General features: G+C 48.1%; 1 protein-coding gene across 1 annotated transcript in view; it reads right to left on the bottom strand.

Moving 5' to 3' along the window:
- Positions 1-1,817: 1,817 nt before the first annotated feature.
- The window catches only part of LOC310857833 (zinc finger protein 609-like), a 54,235-nt gene continuing 36,976 nt past the window's right edge, over positions 1,818-19,076 (bottom strand). Inside the window, 10 exon segments of the mRNA XM_083763762.1 lie at positions 1,818-4,537; positions 4,774-4,843; positions 9,055-9,450; positions 10,551-10,962; positions 11,631-12,013; positions 13,305-13,622; positions 14,567-16,022; positions 16,841-17,046; positions 17,408-17,790; positions 18,333-18,431. Of these exon segments, the coding sequence (XP_083619888.1) occupies positions 4,528-4,537; positions 4,774-4,843; positions 9,055-9,450; positions 10,551-10,962; positions 11,631-12,013; positions 13,305-13,622; positions 14,567-16,022; positions 16,841-17,046; positions 17,408-17,790; positions 18,333-18,431 (3,733 nt within the window). The 3' untranslated portion in view covers positions 1,818-4,527.

Below are 19,076 nucleotides of genomic sequence, written 5' to 3'. Positions count from 1 at the left end.
GGGTTTTCATCAATGTAACGGTTTATAGAGATGCTGATGGAAAAGTACTGACAATGGTAGACTTTATAAATGCAACTGGTCGACGATAATCCCCTGATTTAATCCCCTCTGGATTAAATCCAGAGATGCGAATAGGGAGAATAACTGACAGTATTAAGTATTTAAAACAATGAAATATTTAGAGTCGAGAGAGAGGTCAGAAGCTAATAATATAATTACAAATTTCTCATTAATTCCCTACATTCCCTAAGGGTTCTCAGCTAAAAGTGATGCCTGTCTATCATTTAACACGTGCCTCTTATATACTGTCATTAGTTGGACGGCTGTGGTCATAGGCAGATCTAGAAATTATCGGTCACGCAAAAGGCCCCCCCCCCCCCACCCCCCTGGAGCTTTTTTTTCCTTCTTCCGACGCATACTGTCTGCACACGTGTACGAATAACAATGATGACATATAGGCCTGCGATATTCAGAATTTACAGCAAGGGATTGCTTAAAAATAATAAACCAGCCAAAAACTAAATGCAAACTGAGGGTTTTAAACACTTGCAGTAATGTACCGTATCATGACGTTTTAGGACTTTTGGGGTTATTGACACAAATGAATAAACCCCATTGTTAAAAACAGTGACAAGGACCGTGTGTGTCACGGTTATTCACCATTACCCCTTTTTTGGGGGGCCCCTGAGCTTGACGCCTCTTCGCAGTCACACGGGCCCCCTAGCTCAGGGGCCCCTGGGCCCAAAAGACCCGTTGGATAATCCACCCCTGGCTGCGGTGTGTGTATGTGCGCAAACACACACACGCACACACACACACAGGCCAACCCAGCCATTAGGCTTAGGCCTACTAAAACAGTGAAACACTATAGAGCACCAAAGTCCTGACGTCACTGTCAGTAGAGGGCGCCAGTTCACAGGTTCGTGTACTTTTTTTTGCATTGAAATCGCCATAGGGGGATTTTAGATCTCTTCATATAAGAACGGTGTTTAAAAAATAAACCGATCATCCTGACCTTTTCACTCATATGGATATGAAGCATCAACTGAAGGTGGAAATGTACAAATATACCCAAAGAGTAACACAATAAGCGTTAGAAACGAGTCAAACAACCCGAGACTACATTTCCGGGTAGGCGGTGGTTAAAGCTGCCCGTCGCACAACAGAAACGGACATGTTAATTAAGTTTTTTCATATTGATATTTAATGTTTCGTGGCTAGTACGAGTCGAGTCACCGCCAGCTGAGCTTACGTCAACGAGGAATCTCAGGAACGCAATGTGTTGACAGCTGGGCGTGACAACACAATATACCTTAAAACCAGGATATACACATACAAGCGCAATGAGACACAATGTGGTTGATGTTCATCATTTGTGACCAGATTTGACTGAGAGCCGGCCATCGCGCAAATTCCAACTTTTCACCAAAGTAACGTTAGAGACCACAGAAGTGAACCTTTCAAGCCTGTTTTCTCAACTCGCTGTTTCCTGCAAGACATTACTCTATAAGCCATATCTCCAAAACTGGTGGGTCAAACTGAACAACCAATGTCAATTTGAAGCTATGATTCCCTGCTTTCATATCATATGACATGAAAAGTGTGGTTTGTGGTTGATGTTCAATCAACCCTATGTCGATACTAAGTACTAAACAGTACAACAGCGTCTCTCTGTGGCCAACTCACCACATTGCATCATGAGTGAGCAGCCAGTCCATGGCTGTTTCAGGGTCCTTGGCATGGGAACCCCTGGCTCAGAATGCACTACGAGCAACACCACATTCTAGTCCTGAAAATAAACAGACTGGCCGCTGAACTGGAGTGATTGTCTCATAAAAAGATTTATTTTTTGCCTAAATGTACAAAGGCAAATTACAGTATTGTATAAAAACAGAAATGTGACAAAGTACACTTTACATCAGAGACATTCCCTGGGGCGAGGGGGGTGGAAGGGAGAAGGGCGTGGACAAAACAAAACATAAGGACAAAAATAAAACAAAGAAAATGTTGTAAACATCTCTTTCAAGTACCACTGACTGATACCGAGCCACACGTGTTCACAGCTATGGTGGGGCGTCAAACATTAGTAAAACAAGAAAAAGAAAATGTCCTCCAACGTTAAAGAATAAAATGAATTCATTTTTTCGTTTGTTTTGATTTGAGGAAACAGACCTGCCACCACAGTGGCTCAACTAGGAGACAGGGAACAGCTAAAATTCAATCTTCTACAATTAGTATTCTCGTTTCTAAACAGGCTTGGTGATCGTGGCTGAGCTGAACTCGTTTCATCAGTAACATGGCCCCGAACATCAACTCCCAATGAAATTACAACATGTGAACAGGATATGGCATCACAACTGTTAAAATTCAACGGCGATGATCTTTTAAAGCGAATACCTTTTTGAACGCGCTCTGCAAATGGTGATTTAAAACCCATAACATTCTGGGGGGGGCGAGAAGCATCGACAGCTCCAGTTGACGAGGTCATTGTGGTTGGGAAGGGTAGGAGGGAAGTGTGGGGTGGGGGGGGAGGGATTACCTTCGCCTCCTCATAACCCAGTGACTGTCTCTCTCTCTCATAAAGCGTCTCTCAGCCATATGCTTTTAACAAGTAACCATTTTATAAACACATGTACATGCTAGTCCTTCAGTCAACCAAACCAAACGGGTGACGCGCAACTGAAATGGCTGTATCTATGACGATAGGGTGAAAGAGAATCAATGGATTCTGACGGACAGACTCAGGTTGGCCAACGGAAGAGGATGGAGGGAAGAACAGGGACAGCGGGAAAAGTGTAAAACTGAAAAAGAATTCACAAGACGTGAGTTATAAAGCCGTTACCACCAGCTACAGGTTTAATAGCATATAAACAACCGTAGAAAATAAACAACAAGGCTAAGAGACAAAAAAAAAGAGAGAGAAAAGAAAATGAAGAAACGAATAAGAATTTCTTTTTTTCCAATAGCATCCAACAACCTTGTTACTTTTATTTTAAAATAATTCCTCTGTACAGAATATACAGAAAACACACAGAGAGGAGAGAGAGTGCTGTTACGGAGCCAGTATACTTTCTCCAGATCTTCTAGTCCTCTGCACAGTGGAGAGATCGGAGACTCCACAATTTAGGAAGTACATCCACCACACACAACTAAGAAGTAGTTCCTCCCCAAACAGGGACTACAGCCTCCTGCTGGGGTTTGTGTGTGTGTGTGTGTCTGGGATGCTGCTCTGTCCACAGCGCCACAAAGTCAAAGCCAGCCAAAGTCTCAGAGCATCATCAGCACCAGGCTGTTCTAGGCTCCGGGCCCTTCCTCTCTCTCTCTCTCCTCTCCCGGACCAAACGCAACAACACGCAGCAATGTGTTCCAGGGGAAGGCTGCACAGACAGAGGCCACAGAAACCCCAAGGCTGATTGGCTCATCCTCCTCCCGCGTCCTCCTGAGAGCCCCGCCTGCCCCGCCGCACGCATGTTGAGTACTTCCTGTGACATCACAGGTCCTCCAGACAGCAGAGAGCAGGAGGTGGGTGGAGCCCGTGGGCCGGCTGACCTTTGACTTGTGAGTTGACAGACATAAGGTCAGGGATCAGGGGGTCATTGCGGGTTCAGAGTGTAAGTGGTGACTGTTGGCGGGCATCGACAACAACCGGCCTCCTCCCGGACATACAAACAAACAAACGTGAAAACAATAGCGAACGACATGGCAACAAAATGTCTCATATTATGGAGAGAGAGAGAGAAAAAAAAAAAGGAAATACATTTTTCCAAGAGGTGAACAGGAAGTGCTGTGTGTTAGAAACGACAACGGAATCACAAAGTGCCCGGTGGGGGGCGGGTCCAAGCAGGCAGAACTGTCAGTTATTGGCAGAGTCTGAGTGATGGACAGCAGCAGTTTTGCATAGAGAGCCATAGAGTGACCTCACCACTCTCTTCTTCTTCTTCTTCTCCTTCTGGCTCAAAATAAACCATACTCCAAAAACGAGAGCCTCCGTCGACCCATTCCTCCAGAACACGACGGAACCATTCAGGACTTTAGATGCAGAACTTAGATGAATGTAGTGATTCCCAAACATAATCCAGTTTGTGTCAAAAACAACTCCCACTCCCACCCCACCCCCCTCCTAACCCCTCACAGGTCTTAACGGGTCGTCGGTGGAAGTCCGGATCCACCAGAGCGCTCTCGAACAGAACACTGCCTGTGGGAAGATCTCAGTGCTGTACCCAGGGCTGACTGACTGGCTGGCTGGCTGGCTGGCTGGCTGGCTGGCTGGCTGGCTGGCTGGCTGACTGGCTGACTGGGCGGTACAGAGTCAAAAGGGGAGGAGTCTGTACATCCATTAGCCCCGCCCATCTCAGAGCCCGTGGGGAGGGGGGGGTGGGGGGAGAAGCAAACACCCCCCCTCGCAGGCAGACAAATCAAACGCACATAAACACCAGTGAACTGATGTCCCAATATAAACCAGTCAACATCACACGCTTCCTCATGTGATCCAGTCACATGACCCCAGGGAGGGCAGAGTTCAGCCAATCAGGTGTTCCTATGGAAGGGTACAGAAGACGACATTGTGTTAAAATGACAGCCCTACCCGTGTACGCCATGTATAAATATTTGTATGTACTTTTGTGACTTACCAAATGAAGAGATTTCTCTCTCGCTACTAAAAAAACTTCCACTAGATGGCAATATACACATTACCGTACATCAATAAAATGCCAGTTTAACTCACGTAATTTGTGACAGATCCATTACCGTGCGTATTCTCACCTTTCTCACCTCCGTGCAGGGGGGTACATGGAGGGGGCGGAGCCTTGCTGACTGGCCACTATGGCTGACGAGGACAAACCTGCGGGATCGTAGCCAGTTATGATGCGGTTGGATGAACAACGCTTGTCTGAGCAGAGCACTACCACTACTGTCTGAGCAGTTCACTACTACTGTCTGAGCAGTTAACTACTACTACTGTCTGAGCAGTTCACTACTACTACTACTACTGTCTGAGCAGTTACTACTACTACTGTCTGAGCAGTTCACTACTACTACTACTGTCTGAGCAGAGTACTACTACTACTGTCTGAGCAGTTCACTACTACTACTGTCTGAGCAGTTCACTACTACTACTACTGTCTGAGCAGTTCACTACTACTACTGTCTGAGCAGTTCACTACTACTACTACTGTCTGAGCAGTTCACTACTACTACTGTCTGCGCAGTTCACTACTACTGTCTGAGCAGTTCACTACTACTACTGTCTGAGCAGTTCACTACTACTACTACTGTCTGAGCAGAGTACTACTACTACTACTGTCTGAGCAGTTCACTACTACTACTACTGTCTGAGCAGTTACTACTACTACTGTCTGAGCAGTTCACTACTACTACTGTCTGCGCAGTTCACTACTACTACTGTCTGAGCAGTTCACTACTACTACTACTGTCTGAGCAGTTCACTACTACTACTGTCTGAGCAGTTCACTACTACTACTGTCTGAGCAGTTCACTACTACTACTACTGTCTGAGCAGTTCACTACTACTACTGTCTGAGCAGTTCACTACTACTACTGTCTGAGCAGTTCACTACTACTACTGTCTGAGCAGTTCACTACTACTACTGTCTGATAGGGCTGTCAGTTCACCTCTATAATCCAATTCGAATTTCATTGCTTCATTATTTGTAATTTTCGAAAATATTCAAATATTTACATTGTTTATTTTAGCTCATATTTAGCCTATAATAATACACAGAATATAATACGATGCACGTTCTGTCCACTAGAGGGCCCCCCCCTTCCAAACGGCAAAGCCAGTTGCTCATCATGATGACGACGGTCATAGCATCGTGATTGTGTAGTTGTGACGACGACGTGACCGTGGCCCTGACAGGCGCTATGTCTGTCTGTCCTGCACGTGTCCCCGTCCCCCTGTACGTTGGGACCAGTGGACTAGTCCGCTCTGACAAGGCGTAGTTATGCATATCATGTCAATACTCTCGTGACTCGTCTCGGACGGGCGGCCAGCGTCCCTGGTTGTGGCTTGTGAGCAGGCCACCAGGGAAGCTTTAGCTCACTCTAAGCGCCGCCGCTCCTCCGGACATTTCGGAACTTTTCGGGGGTACCGCCTGGGTTCTGCGCGACGGGCTTGACCATGCGGAGTAGCCCTCGTCGGCCCGCTCAGGACCCACGGGCTTGTCAGCGGCGGTACCGCGAGGCCACGGGGCCTAGAACGCACGAAAATCGAGCCTCCGAAAATATTTTCGAGACATTTCGACGTTTTTGACCGCGTGCTCAGCCTTTGCAATCGGGGCCCTTGTCACCTTCGTGTAGCTGGCTAGTCTCCGCTCATTTATCACCGGGCCACTAAGCCGTCTCTATTACGGTCGCGAGGCCACGGAGCAGTTCACTACTACTACTGTCTGAGCAGTTCACTACTACTACTGTCTGAGCAGTTCACTACTACTACTACTGTCTGAGCAGTTCACTACTACTACTGTCTGAGCAGTTCACTACTACTGTCTGAGCAGTTCACTAATACTACTACTGTCTGAGCAGTTCACTAATACTACTACTGTCTGAGCAGTTCACTAATACTACTACTACTACTGTCTGAGCAGTTCACTACTACTACTGTCTGAGCAGTTCACTAATACTACTACTGTCTGAGCAGTTCACTAATACTACTACTGTCTGAGCAGTTCACTACTACTACTACTACTACTGTCTGAGCAGTTCACTACTACTACTGTCTGAGCAGTTCACTACTACTACTGTCTGCGCAGTTCACTACTACTGTCTGAGCAGTTCACTACTACTACTGTCTGCGCAGTTCACTACTACTGTCTGAGCAGTTCACTACTACTACTGTCTGCGCAGTTCACTACTACTGTCTGAGCAGTTCACTACTACTACTGTCTGCGCAGTTCACTACTACTACTGTCTGCGCAGTTCACTACTACTACTGTCTGAGCAGTTCACTACTACTACTGTTTGAGCAGTTCACTACTACTACTACTACTGTCTGCGCAGTTCACTACTACTACTGTCTGCGCAGTTCACTACTACTACTGTCTGAGCAGTTCACTACTACTACTGTTTGAGCAGTTCACTACTACTACTGTCTGAGCAGTTCACTACTACTACTGTCTGAGCAGTTCACTACTACTACTGTCTGAGCAGTTCACTACTACTACTACTGTCTGAGCAGTTCACTACTACTACTGTCTGAGCAGTTCACTACTACTACTGTTTGAGCAGTTCACTACTACTACTGTTTGAGCAGTTCACTACTACTACTACTGTCTGCGCAGTTCACTACTACTACTACTGTCTGAGCAGTTCACTACTACTACTACTGTCTGAGCAGTTCACTACTACTACTGTCTGAGCAGTTCACTACTACTACTGTCTGAGCAGTTCACTACTACTACTGTCTGAGCAGTTCACTACTACTACTGTCTGAGCAGTTCACTACTACTACTGTCTGAGCAGTTCACTACTACTACTGTCTGCGCAGTTCACTACTACTACTGTCTGAGCAGTTCACTACTACTACTGTCTGAGCAGTTCACTACTACTACTGTCTGAGCAGTTCACTACTACTACTACTGTCTGAGCAGTTCACTACTACTACTGTCTGAGCAGTTCACTACTACTACTGTCTGAGCAGAGTACTACTACTACTGTCTGAGCAGTTCACTACTACTACTGTCTGAGCAGTTCACTACTACTACTGTTTGAGCAGTTCACTACTACTACTGTTTGAGCAGTTCACTACTACTACTACTGTCTGAGCAGTTCACTACTACTACTGTCTGCGCAGTTCACTACTACTACTACTGTCTGCGCAGTTCACTACTACTACTGTCTGAGCAGTTCACTACTACTACTACTGTCTGAGCAGTTCACTACTACTACTGTCTGAGCAGTTCACTACTACTACTACTGTCTGCGCAGTTCACTACTACTACTACTGTCTGAGCAGTTCACTACTACTACTGTCTGAGCAGTTCACTACTACTACTGTCTGCGCAGTTCACTACTACTACTGTCTGAGCAGTTCACTACTACTACTACTGTCTGCGCAGTTCACTACTACTACTGTCTGCGCAGTTTACTACTACTACTACTGTCTGAGCAGTTCACTACTACTACTACTGTCTGCGCAGTTCACTACTACTACTGTCTGCGCAGTTTACTACTACTACTACTGTCTGCGCAGTTCACTACTACTACTACTGTCTGAGCAGTTCACTACTACTACTGTCTGCGCAGTTCACTACTACTACTGTTTGAGCAGTTCACTACTACTACTTCAACCACTTGATCTCCAGCAACCCTATTCTGGGGACCAACAGTCGAGAAGAATAGCATATCTACAAGCTCACAGCAGTCAGCCTGTGGAGCATATCTTACAAGCTCACAGCAGTCAGCCTGTGGCGCATATCTTACAAGCTCACAGCAGTCAGCCTGTGGAGCATATCTACAAGCTCACAACGGTCAGCCTGTGGATAAACTATTTTCTGCGCAGAGATATGTTGTCAAGGGAAAGCATAGTGTAGAGCCCTGGGGCAGTCAACAGGGTTTAACGGTTTTCATTAACAGAGGGATTGAAAAGGAAACTATCTGCTGTCAATCACACGTGGAATTAAAGGCACATTAACCTTTAAGGTCCTTACACACTCGGATCAAATTCCTTGACTAGCAGAATGCTCGCCTCAAAACACAGTCGCTTCGGGTGTACAGCTGGCCTAACTGGTATTCCTAAACGTAACCTCAGTTTACTGAGGTTAAGGTTAGGTTACCTAACCTTAACCTCAGTAAACTATGACTAAACCGTTTAACCTAACCTTAACCTCAGTAAACTATGACTAAACGGTTAAACCTAAATTTATTCCTAATCCTAACCTCAGTAAAACAGGGTTTTTAGGCGAGCATTCTGGTCACCAATTCCTTCCCATTGTCGGTCAATAAAGAATTCCGCATGTTGTCATTTAAAACGTTATCCAATATACGGTAGAATTGGATCTATTGGAACACGGTTCAATGGATGCATGTTCTGACCTGTGGCGTAGGAGAGGTCGTACTGCCCTGACAGCAGGGGGTAGCCCAGGTGGTGATGGGAAGGCAGCATGCGCTGGGAGGGAGACGACCTCGGCCTCTCCGACTCTCGCTCTCTCTCCCTCTCCCTCTCGCGGTCTCTGTCTCGGTCTCTCTCTGGCCCGCCCCCCGTGCTGCGATCACGGGCGTCGTGGGGGGGCTTGTCGGTGGGAACGGTGGGCGACTTGGTCTTGTATTGGCTGGCGTGTTGATGCAACAGCTCCAGGGCTTTGGGGGTGTCGGGACCGGGCTTGGAGCTCACCGTGGGGCTCGCACGACTGCCCTTCTCCCCCGACTCCTCCCCGGGAGGCAGCTTTCCTCCGTAGGGAGAGAAGGAGTAGCCGGACGACAGGTAGGACCCTGTAAGGACGATGTTAGCGAGTCGGTGGAGGGTTAGATAGGCGTTTGTTATCAATTGATCCATCATGGCTGAACCCCTTTATTTTCTCAATTTAGTCGTTATGACACGTTAAGGGTAATTTTGTTGTCTATGGCTTGTGTGTGCACCCCAGACAGTTTTTAACCCATTCTGAACGGGCACCCATTTTGGTGTCAGCATCATGTTATGCTTTAGCTATTTAAAAATAGCAGATCTACAAGCTCATATCGCGCCACCGAGTGGCGCGATACGAGCTTGTAGGTCTGCTATTTTTGAAAAATCGAAGAGCGACTGACATTTTTAGAATCTGATCTCAGGTCAGAATGGGTTCATCAGACCAGTGTGTGTCCGGCGGAAACCTCGTATGAATCTGATCTCAGGTCAGAATGGGTTAAATGCCTTGATCCAATATTTAGATTTGAAAACAAACATCCCTGCCTGATATTGTCCTAATGAATGGGGAGGCCTTCAATTATTGATTAACCTTTATGACAGTATGTAATGTTATATCAAGGAGTCCTATACATCCATACTTGAAATCCATTAAGTCCATGCATGAAAGAAATTAAATGGGAAGGTCTCCCCATTCATCAGGACAATATCAGGCACTATAAGTTGAATGGGCTTATATGATCGTGTGATCAAATGAATATCGGATGTCTAAAGACTTGCCTGTTGGATATATGGCAGATGATGGTCAGAGTTAAAAATCTCTTAAAATAACCAATTCCCGTCACTTCAAATTTGCTTTGATTGGACCGACCCCGATCTTGGGAGATTGCTTTGATCGGACCGACCCCGATCTTGGGAGATTGGGAACGGTCGTGCCTAGAAACTGTTGTGGTTGACAGCTATAAAGTAGGCTAGTTAGACTGTCAACCAGTTATAAGTACCTGTGCTTTAGTCAGCTGGACCATGCTTTTGAGAGAGAGATAAATGGACAACCTCCGCAGTCACATGATGGGCAGAGACTAGCAAGGCAGAGGTTTAACAGCAGGCAGGGAAAATAGAGTGCAAACCAGCACAATAGGCCATGCCCATCCGGGCATGGGATATTGCGGTTCTTAGACAAGTGTCTTACCGGGGTAGTTCTGCATCATGACAGAGGGCATGCCTCTGTATCCGGGGTGGCTGGGTTCGTAGCCCTGGCTGTAGGCGTAGGCTCCGTGCATGTAGGGCAGGTAGCCCTGGTGCTGGGGCAGGGGGGACGAGAACTGCATGTGGGGGGGTCTCACCTCCTTCCCACCCCCCCGCTGCTGCTGCTCCTCGGAGGAGCTCGGCTGAGTCCTGGGCTCTGCCCCCCCTTCTTTGCCCTCTTCTTTAAGCGGCATGTCCTTATTTGGCCGGGCCCTGTCGTCTTTGCCCCCTTTCCGGTCCCTCTCTCTCTCCCTGTCCCTCTCCCTCTCCTCCTTCCAGCGGTCTTCGTCGTGAGGTTTCGGGGTGTCCGGGTACTTGTTGGGGTAAACGTACGGCCACAGCCTGGAGTCTGGCTCCTGAGGAAAAATGTGCAAAAACAAACATCATACATCAGGTCGTTTCGAGGAAGCAATCAGATTCGTTGAAATAGCCATCTAGCTGTCCTTAAATGAGCATGATGGAATGCCTAATTTTATGTCTCACTGCTTTTATTTATCATTTACCCGTCTGTATAGATAGTATTTAAAACCTACCAGGTGAGTATTTACCTGTCTGTATAGATAGTATTTAACCCATTCTGAACGGGCACCCATTTTGGTGTTAGCATCATGTTATGCTTTAGCTATTGAAAAATAGCAGATCTACAAGCTCATATCGCGCCACCGAGTGGCGCGATACGAGCTTGTAGGTCTGCTATTTTTGAAAAATCGAAGAGCGACTGACATTTTTAGAATCTGATCTCAGGTCAGAATGGGTTCATCAGACCAGTGTGTGTCCGGCGGAAACCTCGTATGAATCTGATCTCAGGTCAGAATGGGTTAAAACCTACCAGGTGAGTATTTACCCGTCTGTATAGATAGTATTTAAAACCTACCAGGTGAGTATTTACCCGTCTGTATAGATAGTATTTATAACCTACCAGGTGAGTATTTACCTGTCTGTATAGATAGTATTTATAACCTACCAGGTGAGTATTTACCTGTCTGTATAGATAGTATTTATAACCTACCAGGTGAGTATTTACCTGTCTGTACCACATGGCCTGCTCCATGCTGGATGGTCGGTTCGACTCCATGCCCGGTTTGGGATCGTCCTTCCCATGATGCCCCGCTTCGTTCAACTTGACCTTGAGCCCCTCGGTCTGCTGGGTAGGCGTCTTGGCCTCCTCTCCCTTGGGCATGATGACAGACTTGGGCTGCTCCGAGGAGGCCAGTGGGGGTGGAGCTGCGTCCTTGGCCTTACCCTGGGGTGGCGGAGCCTTGCAGCCCAGGTCGGTCAGGCTGGGTGCCTTGGAGAGGGTCGGGGGAGCGGACGGCTTCTGCTTCCACTCTTCCGGCATCTTCCCGGGACACTCGCGCTCACCTCGCTCACCTCTCTCACCTCTCTCCTTGCCTCCCATGGCCAGGGCTGTCACGATTACAAATGTATGTTGACGATTATCACATGGTCAAACACATAATTGCGATTAATGATTAAATTGTTTGGGGTTTTTTTTTTGGCCTGGGCCGTGGCTCAGCGGTCCAGGCTGAGACTCCTGAAGCCGCAGGTTCGACTCCTGATCCTGACGGCCTTTACTGCATGTCACCCCCCCCCCCCCCCTCTCTCTCTCTCACCCCATTTCCTTTTTATTTTTTTATGTTTATTCTTTTGCGGCTTTCGCCTTTATTTTATATTTTTTATAGAGGGACTGGAGATGGGGGAGTGACTCGTGCTACCGGCCAAGGTGCCTGGACCGCTGAGCCACGGCCCCTCTCTACATTTCCTGTCAGCCTACTGTGATTCTATCCCTCTACAAAAATACATTTCCTGTCAGCCTACTGTGATTCTATCCCTCTACAAAAAATAAATAAAAATAAGGTGAAAGCCACAAAATATATTTATTATAGGGGGATATATATATAATTTCGTTTTTTTGCATTGAACTTTGGAACGTTACAATTTGTATTTCTGTATGCCTTTTAGTCTTCTTCGTAATCTCAAATTGCACAGGGCAGATATGACAAATAACTTATCACAAATTACACGTTTAAAAATATATATTATGGCCCAGGCCGTAGCGTAACGGTCTGGGCACCGGACTGGTGATCCAGTCGCAGTGTGCCGCGGGTTCGACTCCCGGACCCGACACGGCCTTTACTGCATGTCATCCCCCATCTCTCTCCCGTTTCCTGTCAGCCTACTGTCTGTCCCTTCAAAAATCAATAAAAGGCGTAAGCCGCAAAAAAAAGATCTTAAAAAAAAAAATATATATATATATATATATTATTATTATTTATTTCCCAATTTCTTTTACAAAATAGCGGAAACTTTGCTTGTAGATCTGCCATTTCTGCAATTATCATTTTTTTTAACGTATGAAAATCATTCAACAAGGACGATTCAACTATTGACGATTATGACGACGAAATAATTGCGATGATGCTGCGTTCAGACGGGCAGATACAATGATACTGCCTAGCATTCATCGTCAATGGAAGCCACGCAGCGACATGAAGATGCAAAGACACATCAGACGTTTGAAGCTGCTGAAAAAGCTACAACGGCAAAAAAAAAAAAAAAACCCAACTTGAGCTGGTTTCAGCTTCAGCTACAAAGATACAAAGCTACAAACACACCGTGTGGCCTTGCATCTTTGTATCTTTTGCATGACTGAACGCAGCATTAGGCAGTAATTGCGACGGGGCCTACTGTAACGTACCCATGACGTCGGGCTTCTTGTCGGCCGCCGACGGCGCGGTCCGGCTCTGATCGGCCATGCGCTGCCTCTCCTCGTACTGCTGGCGGTAGGCGGGGCTGGTGTTCATGAGGTGGGTGTGGTACGCCTGGTCCGGGTGGTGGTAGGTGTACGGGGGGACGTAGGCGTACTGGTTGTAGTACAGAGGCTGCATGTACATGTTGGACCTCTGCTGGATGACGGAGGGCTGCTGGGTCTGCTGCTGCTGCTGCGTCTGCTGCTGCTGCTGCTGCTGCTGCTGCGACGGACCCCCAGGGCCCACCACAGGGCCTCCCACTAGGGCTGTCGCCACCACAAATTACAGTTGACCATTAATTGTCACACAAATCACACCCTTCACTTAAATCCCACCACCAAAAATCAATTGTCCAATGCTAATCCAAATAGTTTAGCAGCCGTTGCTAATGCAGGTCAAGCTTTCGCCACCTCATAGCCATGTTATTTTGCGTGGCTGTGTTGTTGAACATATACACTTATACAGCGCAACGTCGATAAAGTTACACGACTGACCCACCCAGGTGATGGCAATAATACTAATGACCGTAGCCTTAACGTGCAAAATGAAAACTCCTGTCGGGTGGTCGTTAAAAGTTGATTTCTCCCTCTGTCATTTCCTCGTATTTCTAGTTTCTATATAAATAATGTCCAATTGTCAAATTTGTCTAGGGCATAGTCTTCTGCAGGCCTGGTTGACTAGATTTAGAAGACATTTTGATGCTCTTGAGTCTTGCTAGTGAAATGATTGATTATTTATATGGAGAAGTCCCGTCAATCTCCTCGCTGCTAACGTGCCTATTGGACAAGGACGGTTTGGGGAGGGACCTAGCGATTGCACTGTGTTAATTTGAATTGAACATTGGAACGTTACAAGTTGTATTTCTGTTCGGAATCACAAGTTGCACAGGTCAGATATGACTAATAAATAACTTAAATATACAAAGAAATCAGTATACATTCAAAACAATCTTTCTAAAAAAATTGCAAAATAGCAGAAATAGTTGATTTACAAGCTTACAACATGACGTGTCATGTTGTCAGGGTATGCATACCCTGAATGCATTTTGTTGCCCAAACGTCGGTATAATACGTTTTTTTTTTGCATCGTGACTACAAGATGTGCAACCTTTTTTTCTCCCCTTTTTTTGAATAATAATATCATTATTTCAACAAACGATTGACGACCATGCAATAATTGTGACGATTATGCAATATTGTGACGGGCCTACCTCCCACGGCGCTGCTCAACTCGGCCTTCCGCTCCTCCATCACCTCCATCTTCACCTTCACCTCCTCCGTCCCCACCTCCTCCTCCTCCTTCTTCACCTTCACCTGGGCCCCTTCCACGTGCGGGGGTCCGGAGCCGGGCCCGGGGCTCGGGTGGGCCGGGTGCGTGGGGTAACTCGGGGAGTAGTAGCTGTCGTAGCCTGGGTAGTAGGGAGACTCCTTATTGGTGGGAGGCTGGGACGAGGACGAAGAGGAGGACGACGAGGAGGAGGAGGGAGGGAACAGGGCCTTCTTGGCCCCTCCCTCGCGGTGGGCCCCGCCTCCTCCTCCTCCTCCTCCGTCAGGCTCCACCTTCACGGCCTTGACCCCCCCTGCCCCCCCCTCTAGCCGCCCCTCCCCTTCCTCCCCGGCGTCCGAGATGTCGGAGTAGGCGGGGCTGTTCGTCTTGACCGAGGAGTTGTCGGCGCCGTTCTGATTGGCCAGGTGGTGGGGCGAGGGGTCCATCCTGCTGCCGCCGCCCCCTATGGAGGGGCTGGGCGCGTTGTCCGAGAAGCTGTAGATCTTGTCGGCCTCCGCCTTGATGCTGGCCAGGCGGCTCTGGTGGGGGTCCGACGTGCCGTTGAGCATGGCGTCGGAGGCCTTGGCGGCGGCGCCGGGGTCCGACCCGGGGCAGGGTTCCGAGTAGGGGCTCCTCCCTTCCTCCGCCTTGCCCCCCACCTTCCCCCCGCCCCCCGGCCCCTTGGGGCTGTCCCCCTCTCGCCCGCCCCCCCCGCCGCCCTCCTTCTTCTTCTTGTCCTTCTTCTTCTTGTCCTTGCTGAGGGCGGGGCTCAGGGAGTTGGGCTCTCCTACGGCGGGGGGAGGCGGGGGCTTGATCTGGGGACTCTTAGGGACGGGCTGAAGCACCGAGCCCCCCGCCGCCGCCGCCGCAGCGGGGTTGGCGCCGGCGCCGGTGCCGGGGGGGAACGCCGAGGACGGCTGCAGGGAGTAGAGCTGCTGGCCGGGCGGCGGCACTGCCGCCGCCTGGCCCAGGGGCCGCGCCGCCTTGGGGCCTTTCTGAGGAGCCTTACCGTCGGCCTTGGCGCCGCCGCCGCACGCCTTCTTCCCCTTCCTGTCGTCCGTGCCGTCGTTGCTCGCCTCGTCCGTCAGACACGCCGCCTCCTCGCAGCCGTCCATCAGCTCCGACTCCGCCTCGCTGTTCTTCTTCCTTCCGCCGCCGCCGCCGCCGCCCCCTTGCTTCCTGTCGGCCCCCGCCACCGCCAGCTTCCCGGGAGAGGGGCTGTGCACCTCGAAGCCCCTCCCCTTGGGCGTGGTGGACCGCGCCGGGGAGAGCGAGGTCTTCTGGGCTCCGTTGCAGCCGGCGGCGGGGGGCTCCGGGTGGAGGAGGGGGTCCTCACCGTACTCGCTGTCGCCGCCGTCCGGGTCCAGCTTGGCGTCGTGCTCGTCGTTGTGCACGCGGGCCTGGTGGGCAGAGAGGGGTTTCACCGTTAACCCATTCTGACCTGAGATCAGATTCTAAAAATGTCTATTACATCCTGACAGTTTCATTATTAACCCATTCTGACCTGAGATCAGATTCTAAAAGTGTCTTCGATTTTTCAAAAATAGCAGACCTACAAGCTCGTATCGCGCCACTCGGTGGCGCGATATGAGCTTGTAGATCTGCTATTTTTCAATAGCTAAAGCATAACATGATGCCAACACCAAAATTTAACTTCATCATGATGGTCACATGGAATAAAGCAGTGGTTCCCAAACTGTGGCCGACCAGCTGAAGAAATCAAAGATTTGAGCTAGCTTTAATGACATTTCTGAGACCATTCATGTTTCTGGAAGACGCTTCTAAACTTGTATTCTATTGCTATATCACTTCAAATACTCTTTCGTCTTAAAATAACTAATGACCGAAAATAGCTACAAATTCTACAAGCTCACAACACTGCGATGTGAACTTGTAGATCTGCTATTTTCGATGTGCAGCGTGCTTTCACAAGACATGCTGGCTTCTATGGAATCCTTTCCTTTAATCCATGTTCTTACTGGCTTTTAGGCTTCGAAAACAAAAGTTGCACAAGGCAAATAACACACATAATTGAATTACTTTTATACTTTAGAGATGGATAGTGGAATTATCAGAGCGAAAGAAGCCGATCTACTCGCTCAAAAATGTGTTGTAGAGGCACTATTTATTTTTAAATGTTTGAAAATATATGAACATTTTTAACATGGTAATGATCATGACAACAATTGTGATTAGGCGACTGATTCATTAGGTCTACCTGGTGGTACTTGAGGCCGTTGATGTGCTTGTAGCGCTTGTTGCAGTTGGGGTGGGGGCAGTCGATCAGGACGGGGGAGGGGCAGCTCCGCTCCAGGCAGGGCGGGGGCGGGGCCCCCAGGGGCTCCGCCTTCACGTTGGGGAGGGGAAGGACGGCGTGGGGGGGCATCGGACCTCCTCCTCCTCCTCCCCCTGCTGCGCCCAGGGCTGGCACCATGACAACATTTAGGTTGACCATTAATTGTCACACAAATAAACTATTTCATTGTGGGGGGGGGGGGGGGGGGGGGGGTTTGTTTGTTTTTTCTGTCGGAACATTAGAACATGTAAAAAAATATATATATATAAAATATATATATGCCTAGTAATATAAAAAAGTGCACAGGGCAGATATGTCAAATAACTGAAATACACAAAGACATTTCTGACATATTGATTCATTTTATACTTAAAAAGAAAGCGGAAATGGCTTATCTTATTTTTTTATATGAACATTTCTTGAACATGGAAACGATGACAAAATAATAGCGATTAGACTATTACATGTGATAATTTCCGATAGGCGTACCTGCTCCGCCTCCCCCTCCTCCTCCTCCTCCTCCTCCTCCACCCACTGCGGCTCCGGCGCTGTTGGAGGAGGTGCGCATGCGCTTGATGCCGGCCTTGCTGTCCTCCGAGCCGGAGTTGGGCTCCACGTCGCCGCCGCCCCCCGGGGGCTTGTTCTTGCGCTTGTTGGCCGCCGCCGACGACGAGGAGGAGTTGGACGACGAGGGGCTGGCCTTCACCTCCTCCAGGGAGGAGGGGCCCACCCCCGCGGCGCTGTTGGGGGGAGTGCGTCGGTCCGAGGAGGTCTGGCCCTGGCTCCCTCTCCTGCCCTTGCTGCTGTTGGCGGCGGCCGAGGAGGCGCGAGTCTTGCTGCTCCCGCTTCCTCCTCTGTTGTCCGACGACGTGCTGCGAGAAGACGAGACGACAGGCCTCGGGGGGTTAGGTCCAACCACTTTATGATTGGAACAGCAAATTGAGTAACTAATGTGCCGTTTTAACAGATTCTACAAAATGTTTTTTCTAAAAAAAAAAAAAGTTTCTAGACTATAATCAGAAGTTTTCAAACTATTCAAGGAATCCCAAAATTGTGTATTTGGCTGACGACCACTATCTGAAAATATGTTGCTCCAGGGACCCCTTGAGTTAATTTGTTTTGCTGTGAAATAATATATATTCAAAGATTTGCACACATTTTCGAGATTTTTCATAAATGGCAGATCTATCTGCTATTTTTCAACAGCTAAAGTTTAAAATAATGGTTAAATTAGTTTAAAGCTATAAGGTGACACAATGCGTCCTCAGGTCTACTGTAAATGGGTTAATTAAATGGAAACGGGTCCACTACATCTGTAATTATTTGTTATATCATGGCTTCACACATCGATAGCACTTTTAAAAAAGGCTTTAAAAACGACATGCCTAAACACACAAATGATACAACTATGTACCTGGTGTCGTTGACAGGGGTGTTGCTGTTGGGTCTCATCCTTTTCCCTCGACCTCGACCATTCCTCATCTCCAGATCACTGGTCGGAGACTCACAGAACCTAAGAGGAAGCACAGAACAATTAACTTAATCAGTAAGCATGAACACCACATGGCAATACCACTATTCCAACCTGACAGAATCTGACAACCCGACATCACATTGTTGAGCCTAAGGAATCGATTAATTCGATAAAAATCGACAATTTAATTCGTTGCCAAATAATTTGATTATCGATTTAATCGCGGGTGTTTGCCAACATTAAAATGTAACGTAAAGCTGCTTTCTTTTTACCATTCAGTAATGGCACTAGGCTGAACGATCAATATGCAACAGGTCGGTATAAACAACATGAGATTGAACGTGATCAGAGCGCTCTGTGTCTCCCCCTCTCTTTATCAATCTCTCTCCCAAGTCTCCCACCACACAGAGAGAGAGAGAGAGACTCAAGTGGCTCTGTGGCTGCGATGCGCACCGCGAAAACAGCTGATCTGCGAGCTCATCATCACCAGGTTGCAAAATGCCCAAAAACAGGTCCCAAAACATGGTATTTGTGAGCACCTGTGCGACTGTCCATATTTTTTGTCGTATGACCAAAAAGGCTCCCCAATGTCGGAGTCTCTGTGAGCTTGCTGGCAGGCTACGACGAGCAGTGTTGCTTGCTCGTTAGCTGTCATTCGTTAATTAATTTGTTCTACATGTGTAC

This window comes from Protomyctophum parallelum (assembly GCF_964188405.1).
Source record: "Protomyctophum parallelum genome assembly, chromosome: 4".
Classification (NCBI taxonomy): Eukaryota; Metazoa; Chordata; class Actinopteri; order Myctophiformes; family Myctophidae; genus Protomyctophum; species Protomyctophum parallelum.
The sequence above is the reverse complement of the archived record's forward strand: the minus strand, read 5'-3'. Positions and strand labels throughout refer to the sequence as shown.